This window comes from Papilio machaon, chromosome 12, assembly GCF_912999745.1.
Source record: "Papilio machaon chromosome 12, ilPapMach1.1, whole genome shotgun sequence".
Classification (NCBI taxonomy): domain Eukaryota; kingdom Metazoa; phylum Arthropoda; class Insecta; order Lepidoptera; family Papilionidae; genus Papilio; species Papilio machaon.
The window spans coordinates 5,978,312-6,003,775 of record NC_059997.1 but is presented as its reverse complement, the minus strand read 5'-3'; the positions used below and the strand labels follow the sequence as shown (position 1 = coordinate 6,003,775).

General features: G+C 32.2%; 2 protein-coding genes and 1 long non-coding RNA gene across 9 annotated transcripts in view; 2 read left to right on the top strand and 1 right to left on the bottom strand.

Annotated features, from left to right (window-relative positions):
• Positions 1-63: 63 nt before the first annotated feature.
• Positions 64-4,834, top strand: LOC106719218 (cytoskeletal protein Sojo). The gene is made up of 11 exons (XM_014513501.2): positions 64-1,209; positions 1,510-1,661; positions 1,809-1,990; positions 2,092-2,352; positions 2,593-2,786; positions 2,869-2,975; positions 3,267-3,392; positions 3,466-3,603; positions 3,684-3,793; positions 3,966-4,473; positions 4,558-4,834. The coding sequence occupies exons 1-11, from the start codon at positions 135-137 to the stop codon at positions 4,648-4,650; spliced, it is 2,946 nt and encodes a 981-aa protein (XP_014368987.2). The 5' UTR covers positions 64-134; the 3' UTR covers positions 4,651-4,834.
• Positions 4,835-5,949: 1,115 nt separating this feature from the next.
• LOC106707340 (rab11 family-interacting protein 4A) overlaps positions 5,950-25,464 on the bottom strand; it is a 73,246-nt gene continuing 53,731 nt past the window's right edge. For 5 of the 7 annotated variants that reach the window (XM_045680384.1, XM_045680385.1, XM_045680386.1 and 2 more), the window contains 6 exons: positions 11,319-11,453; positions 9,027-9,179; positions 7,719-8,004; positions 7,493-7,632; positions 6,709-6,753; positions 5,950-6,199 (listed from right to left, as the gene is read on the bottom strand). In XM_045680384.1, coding sequence (XP_045536340.1) covers positions 6,062-6,199; positions 6,709-6,753; positions 7,493-7,632; positions 7,719-8,004; positions 9,027-9,179; positions 11,319-11,453 — 897 coding nt within the window. In that variant the 3' untranslated portion in view covers positions 5,950-6,061. The remainder of the gene's footprint in view (positions 6,200-6,708; positions 6,754-7,492; positions 7,633-7,718; positions 8,005-9,026; positions 9,180-11,318; positions 11,454-25,464) is intronic. The other 2 variants (XM_045680383.1, XM_045680387.1) reach the window with 1 other exon arrangement.
• LOC123721539 lies at positions 14,418-15,028 on the top strand. Its single transcript, XR_006756256.1, has 3 exons — positions 14,418-14,453; positions 14,751-14,827; positions 14,901-15,028. It is a non-coding gene; the product is annotated as an uncharacterized LOC123721539 (long non-coding RNA).

The following is a 25,464-nucleotide window of genomic DNA, read 5'->3' as shown; positions in this document are numbered from 1 at the left end:
ATTACCACTTTTACTTATTCCGTTTCTAAGGTAACAAGTGACAAACAATAGTCATTTTTGAGGATTTTCATATTTTTTTCTTTCTATTTGATTCCACCGAGGAGAATATTTGTGTTCAAAATATAAGTGCGATTATGAGTTTCAACGTTGATGATCCGCTTGCTGGGATTCTCAGTGATGGTAGTGATGACAGTTTTTTTGATGATGATATATTAGGTAAAAAGAAACCAGCTAAAAAGAATATCACTGCTGTAGACAAGAAAAGTGCTTTATTCGATTTAGATGACAGTACTGAGCCCAATATTGAACCAAAGAAAATTGAAGCTTCAGAGGCTCTCAATAAGGTTCCCATGAAAACAAAGTTTTCTGAGAAAAATAAACTAGACAACCAACAGCTAAAACCTTCAGCATCCTTTAAATTATCGGCTAATGCTGATTCTAAGAGAAACGATTTGTCCCTTTCTAAGGACTTGAACGAAGTTACAGATATTAAAAAATCTCCCTATAAATCTAAAATTGGCACAAGTAATGAGAAAATAGATATTTTAGATGATATCCTTGGATCGAAAAAAAGTAACGTGGAACAAACAGATAAGCGAAAGGGATCACAATCTATACTAGATGATATTTTAGGGAAGCCTTCAAAGGATTCTACTCAGGTAATAAAATCAGCGACAGTTAAAAACCAACAGTATAACATTGTAAGCAAAAATGATTCGAAGGATACATTATCTTCAAAGAAACAAAGCAAACAACCTTTACCAGTACCTACAAATGAAAATGTCGAACAAAAGAAAGCAAAATCAAGTGAAGATTGGCTAGGGATATTTCAGGAGGAAAATGAAGAGACCGAAAAAGATAACTCTGATATGCCATCATGGTTAGGTGGTAGTAGTGTTAAAAAGACAACACTGGAAAAACGTAGTAAAACGGAAACACAAAAAGCAGTAGTGAAAGAACCTGATTTACCCAAGCTCGCACCCACAAATCAGAGTAATGAATTGACTGATCAAAAAGAATCCACAGATTTAGGTTCAATAAAAATTAGCGATAATATAGAAAAAACACGCATACTTCCAAATGTAGAAGTTCAGATTGAAGAGGACGTCGCGATGCAGGGTGCGGCGGTGTTTTTGCAGCAGCAGGAGGCGCAGTTAATGGTGGCGTTGCAATTAAAAGCACAGGATGAAAAACTTGCGGAAATGCAACGTAAGTTTACAAAAATTATCGTTTAATTAATAATATTCGGATAAAGTTGTTACATTAGAAGGAAGAGCTACCTTCTTTAAAACCTACCTCTTAATATAAATACAAAAATTTAAGAAACTAAGGACAGGAGTAAACACGAGTTGATCGACATTGCAATTAATAGTGCACCTTTGCTAGTGCAGCTAAGCATCTTAGGACGAATGGATCTTTTTAAGAAATATTAATTTTGACAGCGTTTATCTTGCCAGGTTATAAAATCACGAGAGCTTTATTTTGTGTATTTAAATAGCAACATTAAAGTTAAGCAGAAGGAAGCACAGCGGGTGCACCGCGAGGCGGCCGCTGCGCAGCACGCGCAACTGGATGCCATGCTGCAGAAGCAAGCCAACCATAGACTACAGATGCAAGCTATTATAAATGCACATCAAGATCGAATTGCACAAAGAATAAAGGTTGGTATTGGTATACATAAAAATTGAACTGTGGGTAGACCAAACTTTGCTTAGGTGAGAAGTGGGTAGTCAAAAGTATGTTAAAGGTAATTTTAAATTTATTTATGTTTTACTAAAGGCACCTGATGAGTTACGTTATTATTGTAGGCACTTTTAGACTCAAATGAAACAGGAAAAGACGGCGATATGAATGTTGACGGTAATGATAATGCTTCAAAGGATAATAGTGAAAGTCCTCGCAATAAAGAAAAGAAACAATTACTGCAACTTATACAGTCACTACAAGAGAATCACGACAAAGAAATAGACCTTATGGAAACATCTTACAGGTAAAACTTGTACTTTGATCTAGAAACGGAGTAATTTTACATAATTAAAACACGTTTCCGCTGACCTGATTATGAAACGAATATTTTTGTTCTCCGGTTAGGAAACAGCTAGCATTTTTAGAATTATCACTAAGTCAAACGGAGGAAAGGATGAAAGAGGAGAGCGATAAAGTACTAAATTATTACATGGAGAAAATTAACTGGTTGGAGGAGCATCATGGACTTTATAAGAAGTGGACGGAGGAGAATACGGCTTCGCTTATCGAACGACATAACGTTGAAAAAGAAATGTTGAGGCAACAGCACATAGAGAATGTGAAAGTATTACAAGAACATCACACAGCGCTCATGGAAAATATTAAGTAAGAATATTTGATTTCATAATACTAACATATCTTAAATGATATTTCTTTTATTGCAATTTTATTTTTCGTTCTTTAATAATAGGTCAATTAGTAAATGCTCAAGCCTCAGTCGTTACTGCCATCGAAAATTTAAGTTCTTTTCTTTGTCGTGGGATTGGGGGTCCCTCCTCTCATTCATATTCTAAATAATCAACTATAATTTTGTATTTAATATTGACGAAAGATCTTCGGTTCTAGAAACGCTGTAAAACAGGAACAAGTTTTAATGCGAGATTCGGCAGGATTCTCATCGGACATACAAGAGCTGTTGGCTAATGTTAGAGAAAATAAACTAAAATGTGAACAGTTAGTTGATAAAGTTTCTACCCTAAATGACAAAACACAGACTGAAGTAGAAAGAAGTCTTCAAGTTAGAGAAACACAAATTAACGGTAGGGTTTTAAAAGCAAATTCTGAAATATTATTTAAAAATGATTTAGTCGTTCCAGTAATTCTCATACTTCTCAATTCTAGATATGATTCAACAGTTGAAAAAGGAGAGAGAATATTTTGAAAAGGAGAAGAGCGAAACCAAAGACACGATCCATACATTAGAAGTTAGGATAAAGCAAATGACAACGGTAACGCTCGATAGTTCATAAAATAATATGCTAAAACTTATCAATAAAACAGATGTTCCAATAAGAATGTGTAAGAGACCGCTCCTTATTGTGAAGTCATAGCTAGAGTTAAAAGATATTAAACTAATGTTTATTTTTTAACTGATCCAGAATTAAAAAAAAACAATTTCGCCAATATTTATGTTGTAAGCTGTATTTCTTTTAGCAGTTCTTGTTAGAAAATGCACATTCTAATTTGAAACATTTTGTAAAACAATGTGCAGGTGTACCTAAATATATAATTTATTCCAGATGATCGAAGAAGATACGGCAGTATTGAGACAGAAGAAAATGGAATTTGAATTCGAAAAAGCTACATTTAGTAAACAAACAGAATTTGCTAAAAACGTACTGAAGAAACAAGACGAAGAAGTAAAGGTTGGTGGATTTGCAATTACTATGAAAATTTATATGGTACCGTCATATATTTTACTCATTGATACTTTTTTAGATGTTAAAGGAAGAAATACAGAAGGAATACAAAGAGAAAATTTCCCTAATAGAAGAAGAGAAGTCGAAACTGATGAAAGACAGTTCGCTTGTAGCGAAAGAAAAAGCGACCGTACAGAGTCTCAGGATGGAATTAGAAGTAATAAAAGATTGTTATAAAAGTCTAAAAATACAGTTAGAATTGATTATTTTAACCTTTCCGTTTTAATTTTTTTTTAGAAGACAAAGGCTGAGCTTCAAGCGCAGTTAGAAGAAATGTCGGAGGAGAGGTCGAAATTAGGTAGAGAGAAACAAGACTTACATATGGAGGAGCAACGAATAATTGCAAAGTAAGTCAAGTTCATATAAAATATCGTAGAACGGCTACTATCAAGATGTAGGAATTTAAAGCTTAGTTATTGAACGATAGCAAAACTTGGCAACGAGAATTGAAAAGGAACTCCCAAGAATTGTATTTACTAATGCAAATTTATCTGCGCTTAAAAAATAACATTTTTACAGGGGTAAGGATTTGGATTTGCTCACAAAAGCAGCATTAGAGAAACAATCACAAGCGGAAAAGAAGTATTCGGAAGCTGAGAATCAACAGAGAAGGTATGAAGAAAGGATGCATAAACTGCAAGAACATATAGTTTCTCTTAACACCAGGGAAAAGCAAATAGCTAAAGAAAAGATTGCATTATCCCGTGAAAGGATCAATCTTCATAACGATTGGAAGCAAATGGAGGGTAAACAGCAATGTTCTTTATGTCGTTCTATACCGAGAACTCCACAGTATAACTTCGATGCAGCTTTTTCTAGAAGTTACGATGCGCCCGCGTCTAGAGATTACGGTGAAGCGAATATGAGCAATGCAGTGAGTGCAATTGAGCAGGAAATGGCGCATCTTATGGGAAGATCATTCGCTTTAAAACATGACACTGCGATTGAACAAAGGATGTCAACTGTAAGAGATAATTTTGATAGTGTTCATACGGATACTGTGCCATCTGAACCTGGTGCTTTTAAGGTAGTATATTATTATTAATTTTCTTGTTGTGGTTCATTTTTTATTAGGATTATATAAATTTACTAATAAACAATTATTTTCCAGGATTACATGGATCCAAAGTTTATGATGTTACGTTTGGACGTACAGAAGGTTATACACAATTTGGGCGCCAAGGAAGGTACAACGAACAATTAAATTTGTAAGGATTATAATAAATGAAAGACTGAATTTAAAGTATTATAACTCATTCATTTAATTCACATTCGCTTGTTAAGGATTAATATTGTTTGCAGGTCGCGTTGACGTAACGCAAATGCTAAATAGTGAATACATGCTAACTTATTTCAAAAATATTTTGACGTAAAAAATATAATTACACAATCTCTTCTATATTAATAAAAATTATTTCAAAGGTACTATAACATATATTTTTATATTTCGTTCATTATACCTTGATATATTTTGTAAATAAAAACAAAATACTTTTTACACGACACAGATATTGTTTTGACAATGACACAATCAGCTGTCCGCAACCACAGATAAAAAATAAACTTTTTTATTAATTCGTATTTGTTTCATGTAGTTTAGGTTGGGTTTAAAATAATTATACTGGTTTTAAAATTCTATATTATAGTAATAATATTTATGTACATAATATATCGAGGTATTCTGAACAGATTACATTATAAGATATTCAACATAACTTTTGAATATATGATATAATGGCTTCATATAAATTATTATCATTTACAATATATTAATAATAGCAATCTTATTTTAAGGGTCTCCCAGGCAATATGCTCCCAGTCTTTTATTAAAATTGCTTTAAGTAGCTATAAAAGTTTATGGACGGCCTGGCCTTATAATTTATTTATTTATAATTTTTTGTAAATTGTTCAGATCTTGTATACATTTTGTATTTCACGACAAATATTGCACACTTTTTTAATAAGTCTACATATTTTTTTAAATGTTAAAAAATGATAGGGAAGAACGTACATTTGTTGCATTAGCTTCAGAACAACATTTATGGGCAAAATGCCCATAATGTCTTTAGAAAGAAAACTATTGTAGGTTTTAAGGAAGAAGTTTCTTTTTAGTTTGAGAAATTTTTAGTATACAATTTAATCTGCCATTTATTATACAAGCTCTCATTACAAATCTTTCCTAAATTTATAAAACTTTTGAGATAATAAGGAACAGAATTAATATTTCTTGTTTGTTTATACAAACATTACTTAACACAATATTTACATTTGGTTCTATTGTAATTTTTTTTATCTACTATCTATTGCCTATATTCTGGTTTTTTAGGCACTTTGTATGTTATATACTTTTGCTATATATTATTTTATTGAATATATTGCTGAATTCTATTTACATTAAAAATATTGCATAAAAATGTAAAATATGACGTTTTAACCGAATTTGTAACATTTTTAATGGAATAGATTGATTTTGATAATAAAAAATTAAAATTTTTCACCCGCAAAATGAATTTACTTTTTTAAATTTTATCACAGTATTATTAGGTCTATAGATTATAAAATGTCTAAATCAAATATAGATAATAGAAGTTGGGAATTTTTATGCATATTTTTTGTTATGATTTCTCTTCTGGTTTTTGATATTTGACTTCAAGTAGTTGTGGATAGTTCTCGACTATGGAAAGTAGAATACCGTCGATGTAAGCTCTCAGTTGAACGTTCACGTCTTGCTGTTCCTTTAAAGCTTTTTGTAACTGAAATGAGAGAAATGTATTTATTAATTAATGTTGAAGATATGTATTTTTAAGAATTCAACTTTTTACACTATACATAATCTATGCCCAATTTGACAGTTAGGGAAAAGTCACGTGACAGTCAAAACTATAAACGGGAGCGGGAGGGAAGAAATCGAACTAAGATTAAATTATTACACAGAAGTAAAACAAAATAATACAAAATAATACAAAATACCTTTAAAGACATTGAATTTTAAAAACTTTTAATAGGACCAATAATTAATCAAACAAAACAACGTGTAAACTTAAAAATTATGGACGGTGAAATTGAAAGAAATATGTACGAAGATTTATACTGTAGTTGTGCATTTCGCGTATAATGCGTGATTTAGTAAGCAAGCTATAAAGTGTGAAAAAGGTACAAAATAGCATTTGCGATACAAATTCCCATATATATAAGTAAATAGCATGCAATAGAAGAGCTTTGTACAAAGTAGACATGCACAGTTAGTTGTTTGTATGCGTACCTTTTCCAACTCTATGCTGAGTTCACTTTGCGTGCTACCAACGAGCTGAAACGCATATATAAACATACATAATTATGTTGCGAATGTTTTATAATTGAGGCGATGTCAAGCTAAGCGGCATGACTTGTTATTTTAGAGTGAGCCAAAATATTAACAGTGAAAAAATTTAAAGCAGTTCTGATTCCGATGTTTGTATTTGTTTTCAATTGTTTGTTTAATATAATTCGATTTTTAAATTAACCTAAAAGTTTTTTTTTTTCATTTGCACGTCTTAGTTTTAAGAATTAAGTGAAAATAGAGTAGATTTGAAAATTTTATATCAAAATTATCATTGATGGCACACGAATGTAAAAAATTCTGTGACATTGTGAATTCTCTGAGTCTTTGTTTTTGCAGCAATGTGATTGTTAAACAAAAACCCGCATCACAATAGGAAGCTGCACATTGTTTTAATCATATACAATATTGTCATCATTATTTGAAATTATAACAAAAACAGAGTCAGCAAATTACTTCTATCATTCGGACATACAGACCTAAATAATAGAACGTAATATTTAATAAACTGATTTGAGATCAATCTGCCATTAGGAAGAGGGTCTAACATCAATTACTACATTTAACTCGAATAAACAAATAAACAAAACTGTTTTATAACTTTAAAGTTAAATGGTTATATTTATAACAGAATTAATTGGACAGTAATTGCCACACAGAGTCCTTAAGTGGCTTCCTTTAGTGACTAATGCGTGTGTCATTGTGTGATGTGGGTAAGGATAAGTACCTCGTGGTCGGTCATCTGCGAGAGTTCGTGCGCGAGGGAGTGCTCGAGCAGCGGCGAGCTGGCGTGCAGCAGACTGCGGCCCGCCTCCACACCGCGCGTCAGCAGCTGCGCCTGCAGCTCCTCCTGCGCCTCGCACAGCGCTATAAGATACCGTGCTTTAGTCGACGTCCTTATATACTTTGGCTTGAGTATTATTTAGGTAGGCTATGGGAGAGTGCAAACTTACATCTGTTCTGGTTGCGGAGTAACACCAGTTCCTCCCTGAGCTCGTCCAGCCTGGGGTCAGGGTCTGGTGGCGGAGGCGCTGTGTCCCGGGCGTCCAGATCTCTCTGCGCGGCTGCCAGCTGTGCCCGCAACGCTACGCACGCCGCCCGCTCGCGCCGCTCCGCTTCACGCGCGGACGCGAGCGCTGCTGTTAATTCTCCAACTGCCTCTTGAGCTTCGCGTTGCGCTCGTGTCGCCATTTCGCTGTTAGCTCGGAGAGTTTCTGCTACACCGCGCAGACGGCCTACCTACAATTGTTGAGAAGTGGTATATTAGATCGTATTGTGAAGAACTATATAAATGAATACGAAGGTCATGAAAGGTCATTGAACGGGTACAGCAATAGATAGATTTTTTGGCTATTCATAAAGTATAACGCAATGGGCTTTTGTTTGGTGCTGTTATTGACTTAATAGTAAAAAGCTGTGAAATATCCTGTGAATGAGAGTTATTTAATTTAAGAGAAATAATTTTCTCATGATACATTTGCGGTATGACGTAACATGGTGATCAAAAATGCGGGTCTCATTTTGGAATTGGAATGCCATGTACAGTGGCAGTGAGAACTTTTTCACGAGCTATGCATTAAAATGATTGGAATCGATGACTTACGTAATTTATTTAACGGGTTTTATTGCATTGGAAAGTAGACGGTTTAATGAAACAAAAAATAAAAGAATAATTTCAGGTGCAGTCGATGAAAGTTCATTACATGAACGCTCACTGAGTATTACTTTTGACCTGGATTTTGAAGCTTAATACATATATCGATCGTTTTCACATCCGCGTTTATCTGTTACAATATTAATATAAGTGCAATGTGTTTCAGAATGTATGTAACAGACAATCTTTTGTTCCAGACCAGGGCAAGTTTGAAGTACGATATGCTTAACAGCTAAAATTCTACATAAACGTTAAGAAGATAAATTTTGTAAAAGGTTTACGTAGCCAATAAATTATTTTGTAACAAAATCGCCTATAATATGCCTGTGTGCATCAACCCCGTCGAAATCGGTCCAGCCGATTCGGAGATTACCCGAAACAAACGCGGCCTTGCGGAAAAACGTAGACAGATAAAAATGTTGGTTTTTCGTTATAACGCAATTACATCATATGTATGAAGTGTGATTTTTTATATATTACATATAGGCAATCCAAATGTATAGATTTATATAGAAGAATATTTAATTGTGAGCTGCAGCTCCCGAAACTCCTGCACAAAACATATTAATTTCTCTGTATCTCGGTAGTTGAACCAGTCATACGTTACCTCTTGCTTGAGATCGGATGCCTCATTCTCGGCAGCTGCCAGACGGTCAGCCAAAGCTGCGAGCTGCGCATCTCTGTCCCTCTCCACTCGAGCGATAGCTTCTCTATGACGTCTCTGTTCTTCCGCTATACGCTCCTCGCATCTGCTCTCCATCTGGTGTACAAAACATACGACCATACAGACAGTAGTACAATTGAAGCGAGAAGAGTTGGTTAATTTTTTCAATTGACAGACACAAGAATGCTGTCTGGAATTTTTTATTCTGCTTTATTAATATTATAGTCTGTATTCTCTGATTACCCCGACCTAATAAATACTGTGTTAATTATTTTTTTTAATTGATTAGAAATTAACAATTGTTTTTCATAAAAGAGGTCTAACAATAGTATACAGAAAACAAAGCAGTTATTTAGTTTTAAAGCCGTTTAGCCTTGGCATTATTGTTATCAAACATAATAACCGGAAACAGGGGTTGTATGCGGCGAAAACCCCCAGTTGCTATGCTACGAAGCCATCAAATAAATTCACTGCGTAGTTTATTTTCAAATTTGTTTTAGAGAAAAAAAATAATAATTAAAATTTATGATTGAAAAATCCTTTATGAAAATAAAGGACTTTAACCATGCGACCTTAATAACCTTTGTAACGTCGTAGTAATGTTCTTAAACTAAGTTATTTTAGTTAACTTACTAGGCTTCTTTTTAATTTATGTTACACTGTTAAAAACCTAACAAAAAAGTGCAGAAAAGTGGAATATACATAATTTGACTTTCGATCAAACGTAAATCATGCAACATAGATTAGATTGATAAATACTAAATGGACGGAAAACAATTGCTTGTAATCGAGCAGACCTTCGATTCCGGTAGGATATGAAATTGTTTTCTGTTTACTTCCGAAGCGTTATTAACGTCGATTGGAAATCATTCATCATATTGATTGAAGAACAAATTCATTATAGACGTATAATAAACCAGTAAACGTAAGCAAAGACTTCTGCGTAGCATACGTAGCATACTCTTATGTCTTTTTTGTAGGTCATCAAGTAGGTAGGATTCAAGGCATCATTTGACGAAAACGACGACGTCTAACTCCAATACTTTATAATACTTGTATTACATCGCTGCAAATTCTGTCGTTTAATTTGATTATCTTACAAAAATTAAAATTAAATAATAGTTTTATAAAAGCACCCTTCTGTGTACATTTATCATTCAGTGAACGTCTAAAGTACGACCGGCTGTCTGCTGTCGGTGGTCATTCACTCCGTTCAATCGACACCGCGGTCGGTCACACGACGTGCACTTCTGTATCAATAATACAATCAGATCATTCAGCGTGGGAAATATACAAACAACAACCGAACACAAGTAGTACAGCGAAATTAAATTTTTAATACATGGCAAATTTGTAATTACTGAGTCTTTAAGTGTTTATTTAACAGGCTTAATGTATTGTTATACGGCTCTGAGTATGAATTCTTTTATAGCACGTAGCTATTATCGCAGTCCTTCTAGAAATGTCCGATTCAATAAAAAAAAATTAGAAATAATTTGCGAATAGATAAAAAAATATTTTCTTTTAGCTTGTAATATGATTTGTTTTTTTATTTATATTGTTTATTATTTTTTTTTAGCTTTGTATAGATTCCATACAATTACATACAGTTATGTTCACATGTTCCTTATACAATTATTTAAAAAAAAATCTTATAATTATACCTAATTTTATTTCACAAGATACATTTAGTCGTCTGACAAACTTAACTTCGTAAGTTCTTTATGAAATATTCTATTATCTTTTTTCCAAAAAATATACTTACGGCCAATAAAAACGTAAATGTAGATATTTTTTTGAATGAAATAAAAACCAGAGTTAGGTGTGTGTGGTATATCACTGTAGCGAACGATCATCAAACTGTTATAACAAGACTGTTTATTGCCCTATTTAAACTACTGGAGGTTAGATCGTTTGCTCTACGCTCACAGTCTAAAGTAGGAATGAGGTCATTGCGAATTTCTATATACATTTCAAACCTATACTAATAAAATACAGAAACAGAGCGAACTATTGTCAACATTGTCAAAAGACAAAACGAAAAAAATTGAATCACATTTGAAAAGAAGAAGTAAGTGGTCTGTTATTCCAAGACCAATGTAAGTCCACAACTTGTACATATGAGTATGCAGAATGGTTTGAAAACTATTAGTATTTTATTTCTAGAGATGGACTAGATTAGAAAAAAGAGAAAATGAACAGGTGTTATATCATACATTAAAATATGGTACATACCTCTCTGAACTGTTCCTCCAGCATATGTACTCTGGCCTGCAGCACAGCTTTATCCGCCTTGACACGCGCGTAGCGGTCGTCAGCGGTACTCTGCGTGTCGGCCAGCGACGTCACCTGCTGCTGTAGGAGTTGTACCTACGAACAAGCAGACAACAATAGTTAGTGATACGTGAACAATAACGGTTTTACATTTACCAGCGCCCAGGGCTAGATTTCTGACAATGGTTAGGGGGGGGGGGGGTTATAGGGTTACGTGAGACTGTGTAATTCGGACCTGTGGCCCCCTTTCTGACCAACGCCCTGGCGGTCATCAAATCGCGCCCTATCCTAACGCCGGCCCTTCACGTAAAATAACCGTACTACTGCCTACGTTTATTTATGTCGATGATGTACTAGGGAATAATAAGAATCGAATGTTTCATTAATTCGGACAAGAGGTTAAGGATACTGGACAAAATACAACGGACACACAAAATATAGATGCAGACACTTAAAACAATCGTCATTCTATCAACATAAACCCTTCTGTTTACGTTACATCGGGGGTATAAGTAGTTTAAGAAAACATATTATTAAGTAAATTATAACTTGATTTTAGTAAGCACCTGTGCAACCCAAAATCGTATCGTTATAAACCAAGGTCACTTTGTAGAGAACCTTCGTGTCGATAATGGCACTTTTAAACGAAGTTCAAATCAAGTTACTTCAAAACTTTACATTACATTATCTTTACATCATATAAAAAGTATTTATTGAGCATGTAATGCTTAATAACCTTTAATGCTTACAATTTATTAACCAAAAGAACTTTATAGAATTAAGTAATAATTTCTTCATATGCTATAATTAGTCAACACCTTTGTCTCTTCTATGTTAAATGGACCACAGGCACGCTATACAATGGTATTTGTTTGGCATGTAAATGAAAGCGCATATTCCAGACATAGACCGGTTCAAATCAGCTGACGCTAAAACTTGACCGGGACTTAAACAAAAAAACAACAAACAATTTTCTTGCTACTCGCTTCGGCGAAGCTAATGTATTTTTTACTCAAATTATAAATGTATTAAACTAATCCTCCGGCTGCTTCTAATCTGAATTTTGTTTTATTTACTTTAAGAATTTATGCAATAAAATGAGCTATTTATGTTAGCTAACTTTTAACTTGGTAAGGAGACTACTTGTGAAAAACCTTTACGTTGTATAGAGTCTTTTGTAAAAGTTTATTGTGGAGTAATATTCTTTAAATTACTGTATCATCATTTTTGATAAGCTTTATTTAAGAACAGCTACCAAAAAGCATAAATAGACTTTGATATTAGTTTTTAAGTTAGAAATAATAGACGAAGAAAAGTCGAAGTAATCTGAATCGGAGAAGAAAATTGGACCTAGCACCATATTCAATAGACGATCTCTTTAGTTTTTCTTTTTACAAGAATTTCAAATTAAGTGGATTAGAAATATGATTGCTGTTATATTGTGCTTTATGTAAATTACTTCATAAATGTAATATAAACACATGCTATATGCATGCATGTTCACCGATCAAAATAACCGGCATGATTGTGTCGTTTCTGATTCAGACTTATTTTCCACCATGTCCTTGAGTCGTTCTGTCGCTTAAAAAAATTCAAGCAGAATCTGTTTTAAATAGCTATTCTCATAGATTGCTCATCGCACAAATACAAATATACACCGATGATATTTCATCATAACAAATAGTTTTTAATTGCTTGTTTAGATTGAATATTTAAGATTACTTAACAGATTGCTCCTTTAAATCGGATCCGTAGATGTTAAAGGTTACTTAGACATGACAAAAACTTATACAAATCCGAATTGATATCCGTAATTAGATAATTAACATTATCGTAAGTTTATCTTTAAGAGTTTATAATCAAGAATAATTTAATTGAATAATGTTGTATCATTGCAAATACTAGAAACTACACTTTTATAATGAGTAATCCTTAAATAGATTTAATTAAGTAAGGACAAGTACTACAAAGTTATTGGATGAAGCAACCATAGTAATGTTTATAATTAGCAAGGAATACATTACATTTTAGAAATACTATGAACCATATAAATATGTGGAACAGCTCAACGATACTTGATGAAATTTGGCACAGATGTCAGAGCATAGTCTTGAACACATAGGCTACTTATTACGTTTTTTTTTTAATACCGCGCAGACGGAGTCGCGAGCGACAGTTGGTCATATAATCGGATTTTAATAATCCATTTAGATTTGACAGTAATATTATGTAAACTGATTATAAGCTATTTAAGAAAACCGAAAGTCACTAGTTATAACTACATACATTGTTTTTATGTTTTTCTCTCATCAACAAAAGACGACACTTAATAAGCAAGGAAGTGATATCAAATTACTCTTAAACAAAACCTCTATTGTCTTCAATGTCAACAGAAATGTTTAATTAAACACATTAAAAAGAATTGAAGAGTCACATTGTCTTTTTAAATGACTTCAAAAAGGAAAAGGTTCTCAATTTATGTGTAAGGATGAAAGAGGTTTATGTATCGTACGTCACCTCTGCCCATTGAAGATAGCCCGTTCGGCATAAAAGTCAGAAAGATGACATAATGTTGTCTGAAACATGTTGACTTTTAGAGCTCAGCAAAATGTTGTCTTTTCGATAACTTTTTGTCGATGTCATTTTAAAGCAATCTCAATGATAACTAAATGATGACTTTTCGAGATCATATTTTTTTGTTAATAAAACTTTAAAAAAATTTCAGATTTATTGAATTTCCTTAATAATCATTTTTAAAAAACAATTCTAGTTACTTTTTCAAAAATAAATTTGGTGTTCAATTCAAAAATAATTCGAAATTGAAATATACGAAAAATTGAATTGTTAGTACTTTTCGCGACAACAGCGGCCATTTTGTTCTATACGGACCTCTCACTCATCCATTAAAGAGTGATTGTTGACAAGCGTGAATTGCATCGTAATTCGTTCGACATTGCTAAGTGGTTTTATTCAATTATTACAACATAAACGTAATATTTTTGACTTAACATACTGGTTGAAACTATAATTAATAGTATTTGTGATTCTTATTATTCAGTTAGTTATCAAGAATTTAATTGCCGAACAAATAAACTTGTAAGTATGAATATAGGTTATAAACACATTTTTTTATATTTTATAACTAATTAAATTATTTAAAATTGTTGTAAGACGATGCTCGTCGCTATTTTAATTAAATGCAGTTTAAATATTTTACTTTTTAAAATATTTCTAACTTTAAACATTTGTATACAATTTTGTTCATTTAATTCATACATTCATACATAATAAAAAAAAACTTATCAGCATCGTCTTTGTAAAAGTGTCTGATAAAATTTAGAATGCGCTAAAATTTAATGAATATTTTCAATTTCTAATTTGATATTTTTTTAGGATTCAACACAAGATGTAAAAGTAAGAAACTAAAAGTAGAAAGAGGATAATATCGTCAAGTTCTTCTGATAATGAGGGTATGTAACAAATAAAGTTGTTCAATTATATATAATTATTTTGTTCCTTATTAATAAAACACTTTATTTTCAGATAGCGGAATAAATAATATACCAATGCCACCTGCCACGTACGTGAGCCAAAAGGATCAGCAACCACCACCAACATTTAAAACTCCTATATCATTACTTGAGCCGTAAAAGTATTTATAATTTTAATAATAAGATTATTTATATTGGTATGTCATATCGTTATTATTCATTGTGTTATCAAATAAACAATAATTAAACCTATTTACCATGTCGATTTTAATTTTACACTAGCCTCTTAATTTTAACATAAAAACGTTATCTTTCTGATATCTTTTTAATGATCTCTAAAAGATGGCGCTAGATGGCTCATAAGAGAGCTTTATGTTAACTTTATGTTAACTTTATGTTGATTTTTTGGTTATCATTTCTGATATCAGATCTTGAATAATGTTAACATTAAGAGAACTTTATGCTATCTTCTTGCCCAACGGGAGGCAACGCATATTCTACCTTCTAATTTGACCTATTATTTTAGCGAAATAAGGCGGCCGATTTTTTTAAAATAAGCAATGAGTTTGCATTAACAAAATTGAAAACGTTTCTAAAAATATCTTAGCATGTACAAATGTAACATGGATTGTAAGCTAATGTACAGTTCGTGTACTGTACGTACACATGGCAAATAATGATAACAGGAAGCGAGCTGACGAACCGGATACAAGTGATTCTGAACGTGACTCATGTGTACTGAGAAGTTCTAATTGTCTTTGACTGGTAATATAATTATAGGAAGACACAGAAATTTAGCGGTTCATGTAAGTTTTACTAGCACCAAATACCCAATCTAACTACATACTTGTTTTATTTCTGGTTTTTGTGTCACCTCTTTCTTACTTTTATATAAATCGGAGAACTGTTTCTTTAAGTCTTTTTATTGTTGCTAATTTTACGACGTATGAGTACGTTTCACTCTCTCATCATATCGAAAAGACAGATGTGCGTGTTAGTTCTAACATTAATTTTCAATATTTTAAACAGTTTGTTATCACGGCTTTTGAATCAATTGTTTGATTGCCGTAAAAGTTAGAACTCGAAGTCTGTAAATTGGATCAAATTTAGTGAATCTTAAAATTATGATCCAAAAATGGTTTCCGCAGACAGACTGAAAAAAGAAACATTTTTTTAAGAGAACAACTATGTTTTAATTTCATTTACGATAGATAATAAAACTAAGATAATATGTTAGGAAGAAACATTTGGCATGGACAATGAACGGAATCGGTTTACGCGCCAACATCTGATTTATTTTCTGGGAACGACGTGGGCAATATTTATAAATAACATTGCGTATTTTTACAATGTTATATGTATTTAATAAGTATTTTAACTCTCTCAAAAACAAGCTATATACAATGAAACTGAAATTTAGAAAAATTAGAAAAAAAGTTATTAGGTAACTCTAAAGTTCTTGATACTATGAATACTCGTAGTACATATTCTCTGTATATTATATGGTATATACTATCCTCATTTATTTTCAAAGACTAAACGAACACAATGTTTTGCTGATAAAAATACAATCGATCTCTTAACGCGCACGAAAGTTATTTAGAAACCAAAGACAATATACGGAATGAATAAATTAATTTAGGTGAAATCTTGGAATGCGAAATTTGGCTTGTAAATGTGAATGTGAGAGTATACATAGTTACGTTAAGAAGATCTAGATAAATTGTACAAGGAGAACCGTTCATGAAGTTTACGTATAATCGACATAGATGTATTTTACGGGTCTGTTCTTAGGTTACATTCACGATTTATTTTGCTGTCTCCAATAATAATATAATATGACAATGATTTTGAAACGTAATTATTGGTTCACAGAGAACTGGCACTTTATTTGCTTTATTGTCATGTTTTATATTCTAATAATTCGTACCATCAATTTTTGAGTAATTTAAAAGCATCACCGTAAACTAATCTACCATCAGAAAATCGATATTATCAAATAAGAATTTGCGGTTCGAATAGCGTTCCGGTAGATTGAATAAATAAAATCTGGTACAGTTTAAAATCGCGATTGTAAACGCAGAAAGCTGAAATATATTTTATTCCAATCAATGCCAAAATATTTTCTTCACAGTCAAAGTACACTTTCATCGCGAAATCTTATCAACAATACTTCTGTTAAAACGCTTTTTCTCTCATAATTAACATTTTCACATAATATTGGAAAATATCAATTGTGGACATGTATGGAATTCGACCTTGTTTGTTTACTTAATTTATGCGTCATTGAAGAGAAATAGTACCGATATTGTAGATCAGCTCCTGTAGACAAAGTGCATTCGCTCTGAAGCGAATCACGTGATTGTCACGCATCAGTTTCATAACGAATTTTAAAAAATGTATAGAACTGACGCATGACAATCACGTGATATATCGAAAGTTTTGTCAGTTCAATACATTTGTTTAAGTTCGTCATGGAATCGTTTCTTAGTTTCGGAGCGAATGCACTTTGTCTACGGGAATGTTTCGTCAGCTTGTTGTTTAGTTCGTGTAATGTTTTGTAAAGATACATAATATCATTGTATGTTTCTTGTTTTGTTTTGAAGTGAACGCGTATAATAAAATTACCTAGTACTTAACACTTACTTGCAAGGTTTCTTATAATAAGATACCGTACACTTCAGTAGAATGTTACGCAAAATCTTTGTGTTGGTATTATTGAGTGGTAACTTTACAATACAAATTATGTGTTTCATTGTCTGTGTAGATCTTAGCAAATGTGTACCATAACAACACACTATGAAACTTTACGTCTATAATAATTATGTAACCTATCCATCACTCTCTACATTAAAGTACTACGAAATTTATCGTGGATTTCTGACATTAAAATCCCCGTTTAAAACATATTGTTATCTCTGTTTGGTCAAAGATAATAACAGCGATAAAGAAATGTTTTATACAGATTTTGGTCTCATAAACCAACGGTAAGTTATTTTAAGTTAAAGCTAAGTTCGTTACCGTAATACCTTTCTTGATCTATTGAAATTCAACATACAAACTCTGCTACACTAAACATTCAAAACTAGAATAATATAAATATAATTAAAGTTAAATATTTATCATGTTAGATGTCTCTAAAAGAATCAGACTGCACAATTCCGAGCAACTTAAAGATAACCTGGAACGAAAGTCATTTGATAACCTTTGTTAATTATAAATGCAGAAAATAATATTCCTAGCAACTAATAAAGTGAGATCATTACCACGTCTATATGTCGTGTTCAAGGCTTAAAAATAACCGTGTAAATACGCAAAGGTTAATCAAATATTTTGAAAGAATTATGTTGTTTTATCACTTCTAGTGTAAGCCAAAAAATGGCATGATTTTTAATGTTTTATCGATATTTCACCGTGGATTTCCGGCTGAAAACTATATCCCTTTCCACTATTTTCTTATAAAGAAAGGATGGTAGAGAGAAATGGATTTGACGGAGGGGTCGACGTATAGGAAGAGAAAATATTATTTTTCTTCGTTTCCCCTCCTCAGTTGATTAAAGGTATGCAACGCATCTGCAATTACATGTCTCTATCTCAGCATTCATTTCGCGATTATGGCGAATTAAGGTGGCCGCTTGCTCGTTTGTCAAAACACAGCGGAAAACAATATGAATGTAGTTTTTAGTAGTAGGTGCACGGATGAAATGTTCCAGAGAACACACCAAAACCAACACCATGGTCTACTTAGTTTAGTTCTCAAGGATGCCGAAGTTTCTGTAAGCAGTTCAACGTTTAAGTCTTGTGTGGATCACTAACGAATAGATACTAGCTCGTTAGTTACAGTTATAACACTACTCAGAATAATATTCTATGAAAATTATAGCTTAGACATCGTTACTTCATTATTACAGGCTTTTGTGTAAGAATTTTTAGTATAGGTTACGAACCCGATATGGATTTTGTCTAAGTGAAACCTGTAATCATCAGAATTAGGTTCTTTTTAGTCCTAATGTTAGTCTGTTAAAGAAAAAGATTTTGTAGAGAAGAACTTATGCTATGCAGACTAGATACGTTGAAAATTTAATAAAAAGTTTTCATTGTTGTTAATTATGTTCCAAGTAAAATGAATTGAACTTTCGAAAGCTTTTGAAATGTATAAAAGATAAAGATTTGCCTAGATTCTAAAGTTGATGGCTTGATGTACTAATATTTTTATTTATTTTTCATATTGAATCAGCTAGCGCTTGACCACCATTCCACATGATGTTAAGTGATGATGTGGTTGATAAATAATTTCATGAAGAAAAGCCCTAGGTTAGGAATCGATAACTCAGACGCTAGTACTTTGACCGCTACGAGGTCGAGAGTAATGTTATTGGAGATTTATGAAGTGAAAGTTACAAAGTGTACGTATAAAGAAATAACCAACGAATAGTCTAGATCGAGTCTGTCCGCTCGGAGCGATACACGTAGGTTTATAACTATGATTATCATAGGACAATCGGGCAGGTTGAATAGCCGGCGAGGCTCGTGACTTCTCACAGTAAACATTCTAGGCACAAGTCTTGCAACTTTCCAGTGTTTGTCAAACTTAAAATAGATGTAGAAAAGCATGCAAATGAGCAAATTTGAAATGAGCATAATTATTGCTAACAAAATATATACGTTTATTTCAAAACAAGTGTCACTAGAGAGCAAAAACAATTTTTTATCTATGTTTTCTGTTTTTGTAACAAATTTTAATCTATGTTTTTCACAGAATGAGAATGATGACACTATGTTTTTAAAGGTTTTTCGGCAGTCGAAACTCTACCATGCCACAACTTTGTACTACGCAATTTTTGAACAGTCATGTCTAATCTAATAGTACCTATGTTTCAGTTTCATATAGATTATTAACTTCAAAATCAGAATTTTAAATAGTAAAGTCAGAAATTGAAGATAGGAAGGTTCTTAACTTCTAGTAGTTTACTTGTACAATTCAATCAGTAACAGTGAAGTGACAAGACAGTGACCTATTGTTAACGTGACTGTCGTTATTGTGACTCCTAATCAGAATGTTTGCTATATTCTTCAATGCAGTCAGTGAACGTATGACATGTGAGAATATTTTCGCAATGTACGTTATGATGAGCTATTAATGTACTTTACAAGTATGTTCACAAAAAGGGACGCATTTGCAAAGTAATCGACATTTCGAAATACATGAACATATGAAATACTACAGCAAGCGAAAACTTTTTAAATGTAATGGATTTCATGGGAATTTATTTATGCTCGGTAATTTTTAATATATTGAAATAAAAGTAAATTTAATTAATAATTAATCGTTTCGTTAACCGTAACAGAAAAAAGGAAAATTTTAATCTTACACAGGTACAGCAATCAAAATATTTCAAAAGCAAATAGAAGTTGGCATAAAATTAAAGGTTTCTGAAGGAGTCGATGATGTAATTTTTTAATATCCGTAGTCTCTTTATTTTCTTTTTTAATTTAATGTTATAACCCAATAAGCAATGCTATCACGCATTACGTTAATTTGTGGTGCGTTTTATTCGCTTCATTAAACGTGTAAATTGTGAGTTGAAAGCAATTTCTTATTTTTTTGCTACCACATATTAACATTGAAGATTCACAATAAACAGGGCCAATAACTTTATTATTGCTGTTTACATCAGTTTATTATTTTTTTAATTAAATTAATTAATAGTACAACAATAAAAATCATCAATAATTCTATTAATGTCAACACATCTACAGTTTTATTGTAATAAGAAATGCTTTGGAATATTTTATCAAAAATAATTAGTTAATTTAATTTAGAGTTTTATCTACAACTTTAACTACAATGTGTAAATAGATTACTTGCAATTATTTAAATTACAATTTTTTGGTGTAGTGTTCTTCGTGTGTCGGGAGCTTAAGTTGTTGCGGGTCAATGGCCACAATGTTTGCTCCCTGTTGTGCCAGGTCAGCACTCGCAAGGTATTAGGGTGCACGATATTGAGTGCACGGGCGACAGACTTGGAGTATACAGAAACGGACAAGGCAAAGAGCCGCCGTTGTACCAAATAAATTCTGCAACTTCGCGGCGGTGACGTAAAGATGAAATCTGACATGTGGTACACTGACGAAAAAGTTGTAAACTCACACAAAACGAGCATACAAGCAACTCATTTAAGAACTTAATGTTCATTTTTATTTTTTATTGACGGGCTTGAAAAAATTTTAACTCGACTGGTCCTGTCATTTAATAGTTAAAGACGACAGACGATGGGTGCGCCCAATCGATATGCACTCAGTCGCCTCCCCAGCTATGGCGAACGGTCACGCCGTTACTGTCAAATTATGTCGCTAAATTTTGCAAGTAGACTAGCTGATTTTTACGTGTTTGTCATAACTTTTAAGGCGCACAATATTTATAATTAAAAAATACCAACGTCATTTTGGATAATATAGATTTGTATTTTTGGGATTGATAAAATAAAGCAATACCACATTTTATTTCTATGAAATAAAGAATTATAATTTTGCGTAGAACACCACATTTGCTATGCTATCTAGTAATCATAAAATAAGGCCCTTCGTACACAAGGCAACCTAAATGTTCCAAAACCGGCGATTTTAACCGCAAGGCAACTTACTCAATACAGTGTCATAGTGGTTCGTAAACAGTTCGTGTCGCCGAAATTTCTATCTGTCATCGCAAAAGACAGTCGCTCGCAAACTGTTTGTCGATTTTTCCTTGTGTACGAAGGGCCTAAGTATTCGCAAACATGAATATAAAGATTTTTGACCATAATTCACTTAAATTTAACGCTAAATTATTGATAAAAATCCGTTAAATTACTTTAAATCAATTATTAAAAAAGCGGCAATAAAGGCAACTGTTACGATGGCTACTGTTACTTTTTTTACTTCATATTTATAGCTTTATACTTTATTGTGATTACTGTTCGGGCAATTAGGAAATTTTAAGTAGATGTGAAGGTTTTTATAAAATTAAAATTTCTGCTTTGGCAATTCATTTTTAATTTTATAGTTGAATTGGATTTTACCACCTTGTTCTATTAATCAAATCTTTCCATTTGGTATCCATGTTGGGTTGGTTGTACATTAATATATTATCCGCCATTTTGGATTTTTCATTGTGCAGGTTTCATTTGATGCCTACAGAGTTACTCCCCATCGGAGTTGTTCTAAAATATGTCAATATGTCATCCGCCATTTTGTATTGGCGTGTGTCAGTTGCTGTTGACCTTGAGTCGAAAATATATTTTGATAACTTGTCAATTTCAAACTTGTGATTTGATAGTAGATAAGATTAACTTTTGTTTATCTTGTTTTAGAAGAGAATAAAATAGACATTACTAGATTATGTGGTACTTTGTCGCAAACATATATAACCTACAAAGGTAGAAAAAGGACGGAATTCCGTTTGGCACGTTCTTGGCATACTTTTCTATATTCATATGCATATTTTAGCATAACCATCAGGTATGGCTTTTGATAACTGTTGTCCTTCGTTGCAGTTTTAAAAAGGAAACTCTCGTTATCATAGATGTGTAATAATGTTTTTGCTACTCATTCAAATTACTAAAATTTTCCAGATCTTTGGTCCACTTGTTAAAAGGAATACTAACAATAAGAGCTCTTTGTATACCATTCTGGAACCTTCCTGTTTCACTAAATGAATCAGACACACTTCTAAAGAAATCGCATTTGTCGCTTTTATGATTAATTCATAAGAATTTAAATTCTGTCAATATCTGATCAAATACGATATCTATTTCTCGTCATTACAATATTGTAATATGAAGGAGGAAGTGCCTATATCGTGTAATGAGGTTTGACTTGCAAAATGTTAGGTCACCAGACCGTCGACCGCGCAGCAATCTCTGTGAACCATTTCATAAGATACATGCCTTTTAAGTGGTTAACAAGCTGCAGTTTGTCCACAGTTTATACAATGCAGTTAGTGAGTTTCCACTGCAGAAACAACTTTGCCAAACATTGTTATCTCTATTTTCTTTAAACGAATAAATGAGAAAAGAATATATTTTTGAAAATGTATAGCAACTCACGGCAACAATAAACAGTAACACTGTACATCAAAAGTGGCCAACCGGTCGATTGCGACTATTAGTCCAATCAATCATAAAAAGGCAAAATAATAAATAAATAACGTATGGGAAGATGTTCGGACGCAATGCTGACACTAATACAAAAAAAATAATTACAACTTGGACAAAGTTGGAGGAGGCTTTTACCCGACAGGGATCCATACAGGAATAAAAAAAAAAATAATAATAATAATAAAAAAAAAAATTGTATAAAAAATAAGTTAACATAACTGTAAGTCAATGTATGGAATTATATAAAGCTAAATAAATAAGAAAAATTGTCAGTTTTATGATTTACCTTTTAATAAAATAATGAATGCTACATTATTGTTTACCTACTAACTATACTGTTTATTAGAAGATTTCAAGAAATTTTTAATTGATAGATCCAATAGGGTTTCGTCAGTAAACAGTAGATCTGTGGGCTAATAAAGTTGCCCACCCCTGTTGTATACAAAGTTTTTTGGATTTGTAAAATCAGATTAAGTACAAGCTGTCACCAGCGACTCCGTTCACGTGAAAATAAAATAAAAAACCTAATTCGGAACCTGTGCGCTATTCCAGGTTGTAAATTTTCTGTGTTCGAAATTTAGACCTGTTCTATTTAGCAGACTGCAGTTACATGATAATAAACATCCATCCACCCAAACTTTAGCATTTATTGTTTACTAGTTTGTCTTTTTTAATCGTTTAATTATTTTTAAATGTTCAATGAACATTCTCAAATACATATAGCAATGAAAGATGCTGTTTATACATTTTAAGACGAAATGCTTCTGATAAGAACTGCGACGAATTCGGACTTTGCTTCAGAGATAAAAGTTGAACTATTGACGTCATATTAACACTAGCCATGGGTTTCTGAGACCATTGTTTAAAGCATATTGTTATCTCTGTTTTGTCAATGATAATGACAAGGATGACGATATTTTTTATACAGAGATTTTAGTCTTAGAAATCAACAATAATACTGATAAATACAACAGGATAAATAGTGCGTAATGCAAAACAATTGCAAATAATTTTAACAGAAATATTTTCATAAACAACATTAAATTTGGAACATATAATTTTTTTATTGCTGACATTGATAACATCAAATTTAAAAATTCTAAGACTGCATATTTTTTGTTTGAAATAATGTTTAAATTTATGGAAAATAAATTATGAGCTAATGAATTATAGGTTTTTATTAGTAACACATTGTTTATAACTAATAAAGGATTTCTGCTTTGTTACAATGAAATATGCACAATACGTTATTCTGTATTAGAATGACGCATGTTTATACACGAAAGGGTATTTCGGAAGGAAGTATTTTATCATAGGAACGAGTAGTCAATTGCACGCAAAATTATTGGAGTTTAGAAGTAATTTCATTGTTTAAAAATTAAATTAGTTACGGATTACTTGGTCATGAGATCAAGAAGAAGAATTTATTGTATAAAGGTGTATTGTGTAGGTTTGTTCATAGAACTTTTTATTTTCTACTCTGTCATCATCTGGAGGTAAATCGTAGACCTGACAAAAATCATCGTTAGGTACATATTTAGCCTTTACAATCATCACTTTGTTTTTAAGACATAAGTAACTCTTAGTTTAATATGTGATATGTTCTTAGTTGTATATAACTACATACATATATGTAATCTGATAGTACCTACTATGAAACGTTTTATAAAGATGTTAGTCATAAAATATGTTTAAAAAGTCTCCAATACGACCATGATAAATTCGAACTCAGTATCTTCAATTGATGCAATTGAACAAATGACGTCAATTGATCTATTACTCTTTGTGCGCCGATAAAAAATATTACGCTTCTCGTATAAATATCTATTATGTGTTAGTACTTTAGAAATGTTTTTATTATTCAATGAAACCAAAAAAAAAAAGTTAAGAACAAGAGACGCAGAGCATGTCACGTAAAATTCCATATACTGCCTAAAATACGCGTGTTTTTATTCTTTTCCATGAAATATTGTTTCGACTTGAATCTTTTGCGAAGTAAATTTTATTGGAATATATATTTATGTCATTGCGTGACAACTTGGCGATGGTACTGTCAGGTAACGCAAGTCGCGGATCATTCGTTCTACGAATAAAACACTTTTGTTTTCATAAGAGTTCCGTACATATTGAGGGCCTACTATTGACAGTACGGTTCTTGCATGAAACGACACCAGTGGGCCTAGCACGAATATTTGTAACATCGCCATCGTATCTTTATCGACAAAATTTATATTTGTACAGCACCAGCAACAGCAGCGACTGTCACAAATATTGGTGCTAGCCCACCGAAAGAAGTTTTTCATATCATGTTAGTGATTTAAACCTCGTATTTTTAAGAAAAGGTTTAGAGTTAGAGGTCTTATGTTCTACAAAACTTAGTCGTAAATTCGAATGTGCTATTAAAGTATAGCAAAAAAGGACTAAAATGTCAGTGTTCTATAAAAATATACATATTCGTTCTTTGCTATTACTAAAGAGATT